Source organism: Athene cunicularia (assembly GCF_003259725.1).
Source record: "Athene cunicularia isolate RWA chromosome 26 unlocalized genomic scaffold, athCun1 chr26_part1, whole genome shotgun sequence".
Taxonomy (NCBI): Eukaryota; Metazoa; Chordata; class Aves; order Strigiformes; family Strigidae; genus Athene; species Athene cunicularia.
Window position 1 is genome coordinate 2,935,770 of NW_020799136.1, and position 2,706 is coordinate 2,938,475.

The following is a 2,706-nucleotide window of genomic DNA, read 5'->3' on the forward strand; positions in this document are numbered from 1 at the left end:
TACGGATGATAATGGCCCTGCAATGAAACATGGAAGGATGCGATTAGGGAGGCGGAGAGGAGCCGTGGCGGGGGAGCTGAGCCCGGCGCTCCGGGGCGATTCCCTGCGGGGCTGCGGGGCGGTGCAGCCCTGCCCCCGGCTGCCAGCCCCCTCCCCAGCCCCGGGCCGGGGGCTGCGGCCTGAATCCGCTGCGTAAGGCAGGGCACGTCCCCCGCCCGTGCGGCACAGGGGCTGCGAGGCAGAGGAAACGGAAGAGAAGCATGGGGCAGAGGGGAATGAAGCAGAGCAAACCAAAGGGCAGGCTACGGTTAGAAAAGGAGGAGCACAAAGGTGGGTACCCCCCCCCAGAGGGGAGCCACACGCCAGCCAGGCAGAATTCGGCAGCAGCAGGACACGGCTGGGGCTGCTCTGATGGATTAATGTGCTAAAAACCCTGAAAGTCTGATTATGAGATGTTTCTGGATGGCATGGGGGGATCGAGGATCTCCAGCAGTGGTGGCCCAGCTGTCCCCCCCACTGTCCCCCCCGGGGCTGTGGCTCTGCCCCAGCGATGCCGGGCCTGGCTGAGCCCAGCTCTGAGCCCAGCCCTGGCAGCATCCAGCGCCCGAGGAGGGAACAGACCCTCGCCCAGCGGCACCGTTACAGCCCTGGGGCCCCGCGCACGTCCCGCACGGCCACGGAGGGGCCCCGCACCCAAAACTGGAGGCACCAAGGTCCTCCTCCTCCTCCTGTCCCTCCATCCCAGAGCTGGAAGCACATCCTCCAGCCTCAGACAATTACCAGAGCCTGTACTTGCTGGCCTGACCCTGCCTGGGACAAGCAAACCCTGGAGTAAATACAGAGCTACTCAACTCAGCTTCACCCCCAGCACAAGGTGGACTTGCCCTCCTGCCATGGCTCGGGGGCAGGAACACACCCAGGCCCAGTTACAGCAGCGCGCCCACGGCAACGCACGGATCAGCCAACGTCCCTGCGCTCCCACGGGACTTCTCTGCACGAAGATTTGGGTGTCCTTCTCCTGACACAGTTCACCGGTACAAAGTGTGCCCTAAAATAACTTACTGAACATTTCCGAAAGCTTTGCTGAGGGCAATTTTCCCTCCCCAACCTGCAGCCCAAACCAGCGCTGGCAGCAGGGGCTGGGGTGTGATCCAGAAGCAGACGGGGAGGAAGGCGCAAGTCCCAGATTTTGGGAGGTGGCTCTGCAGCCCGCTCTGCGCGCCGGGCAAACGCGGGGACGATGGCAGGACACGCTGTCCCCGGCGCACGGCTCTGCCCAGTCCCGCTGCCTCTGCCCTCCCCAAGACAGCCCAGCTTCAGGGACGGAGCCGGCTGCTCCTCAGCAGCCTCCAGCACCGGGGAGCTCCTCGATTACGGGGCGAAAGGCGGGAGCTGCTCCGCAGGGCCGTACCTGCTGTCGCCAGCGTTGGCCACGTAGAACTTGCCCATGAGGTAGACGGCGGCCAGGGCGCAGCAGCCCCCGGGCAGGCGCTGGGACACTCGCTCCCGCTCGATCTGGTCGTCCTGGGGAGACAGAGCGTGGCTCCAGGCAGGGCGGGCAGGCAAAGGTGCAAAGCAAAGCTGCAAGCAGCCCAAACTAGCACCCGGCTGCTCCGGCAGCACCTGGGCTACAAGCCTGGCCCAGAGCCTGCTCCAGGCGGGGCCGGGCACCCTTCCCCATGCAGGGCGGCTGCAGGGCTGGGGACGCAGCACAGAGAAGCCCTCTGCACCCACATCGGAGACCCAGGTGCCTGCGTCCTGAGCCCCCGAGATACGGGAGAGCATCACAGTGCCCCTCCGAGCCCACCCTGCTCGGAGCCCTCACCGCAGCCCCCGCCCTGCTCCAGAGCTGCTTTCGCTGGAGGGGACGTGCGGGTGCAGGCAGGGACAGCAGGGCTCTGGGGGTGCCCCGGGCGTCCCCACGGGTGGGGGCTTCTCTCACCATGTGCTTGAAGGCGTTCTCGATGGCGCCGATCACCAGGCTCTCGTGGGAGACCTCTTTCTCCAGGTGAAACCGTGGCACAGCATCGTTGGGGACCTCCCCACTGTCCTCTGGCGGGGGGACCCGGCTCGGCTCGGTGGGGCCGGCCCGGGTGTCGTGCGAGAGGCAGATGGGAGGCGGGGAGGGGTCCTGCAGGATGTCCACGAGGTCCCGGAGCTGCTCACAGATGTGCAGATGGAGCCTCTTGGATGCCAGGACAGCGGCGCCGCTGCCCGCATGGCCATCGAACAAGGCCCAGTAGTGGAAATAAAAGCCCCTCCTGCCCTGCGGGGAGAGGAAGGAAGGTTAAACGAGCCTGCAAGGAAGCAGATGGGATGGGAAATTCAGAGCAGTGGGGTCACCAGCTGAGGACAACACACGGGGCTTCGCCTCCGGCTGGCAGAGGTGACATGGGCAGCTGATCCAGGCTGTCCAGACACAGCTGGTCCCTGGCTCCAGGCCTGGTCCCTGGCTCCAGCCCCTGGCTGCGTCAGACACCTCGTGCTGCCAGCAGCGCGTCCCCAGCAGCCGGCTCCTCCGAAGGGGAGGCACCTCTGCAGCCTGCCGGGGCACACGGGCCGGTGGCCGCCCCGGGCCAGGCAGCCCTGGTCAGTGCAGCGGGGACGCTGGCAGGAGCAGGGGCAGCCAGCCCGGGGACCGAGGGAACCCTCAGCGCACAGACATCGCCACGTGCCCCATCTCGCGTCCCCCCGTCGCGTCCCCGC

General features: G+C 66.9%; 1 protein-coding gene across 1 annotated transcript in view; it reads right to left on the reverse strand.

Moving 5' to 3' along the window:
- PPM1J (protein phosphatase, Mg2+/Mn2+ dependent 1J) overlaps positions 1-2,284 on the reverse strand; it is a gene marked incomplete at its 5' end in the record, with an annotated part of 5,590 nt that extends 3,306 nt beyond the window's left edge. Inside the window, 3 exons of the mRNA XM_026864117.1 lie at positions 1-17; positions 1,412-1,524; positions 1,943-2,284. Coding sequence (XP_026719918.1) covers positions 1-17; positions 1,412-1,524; positions 1,943-2,284 — 472 coding nt within the window. The remainder of the gene's footprint in view (positions 18-1,411; positions 1,525-1,942) is intronic.
- Positions 2,285-2,706: the final 422 nt, after the last annotated feature.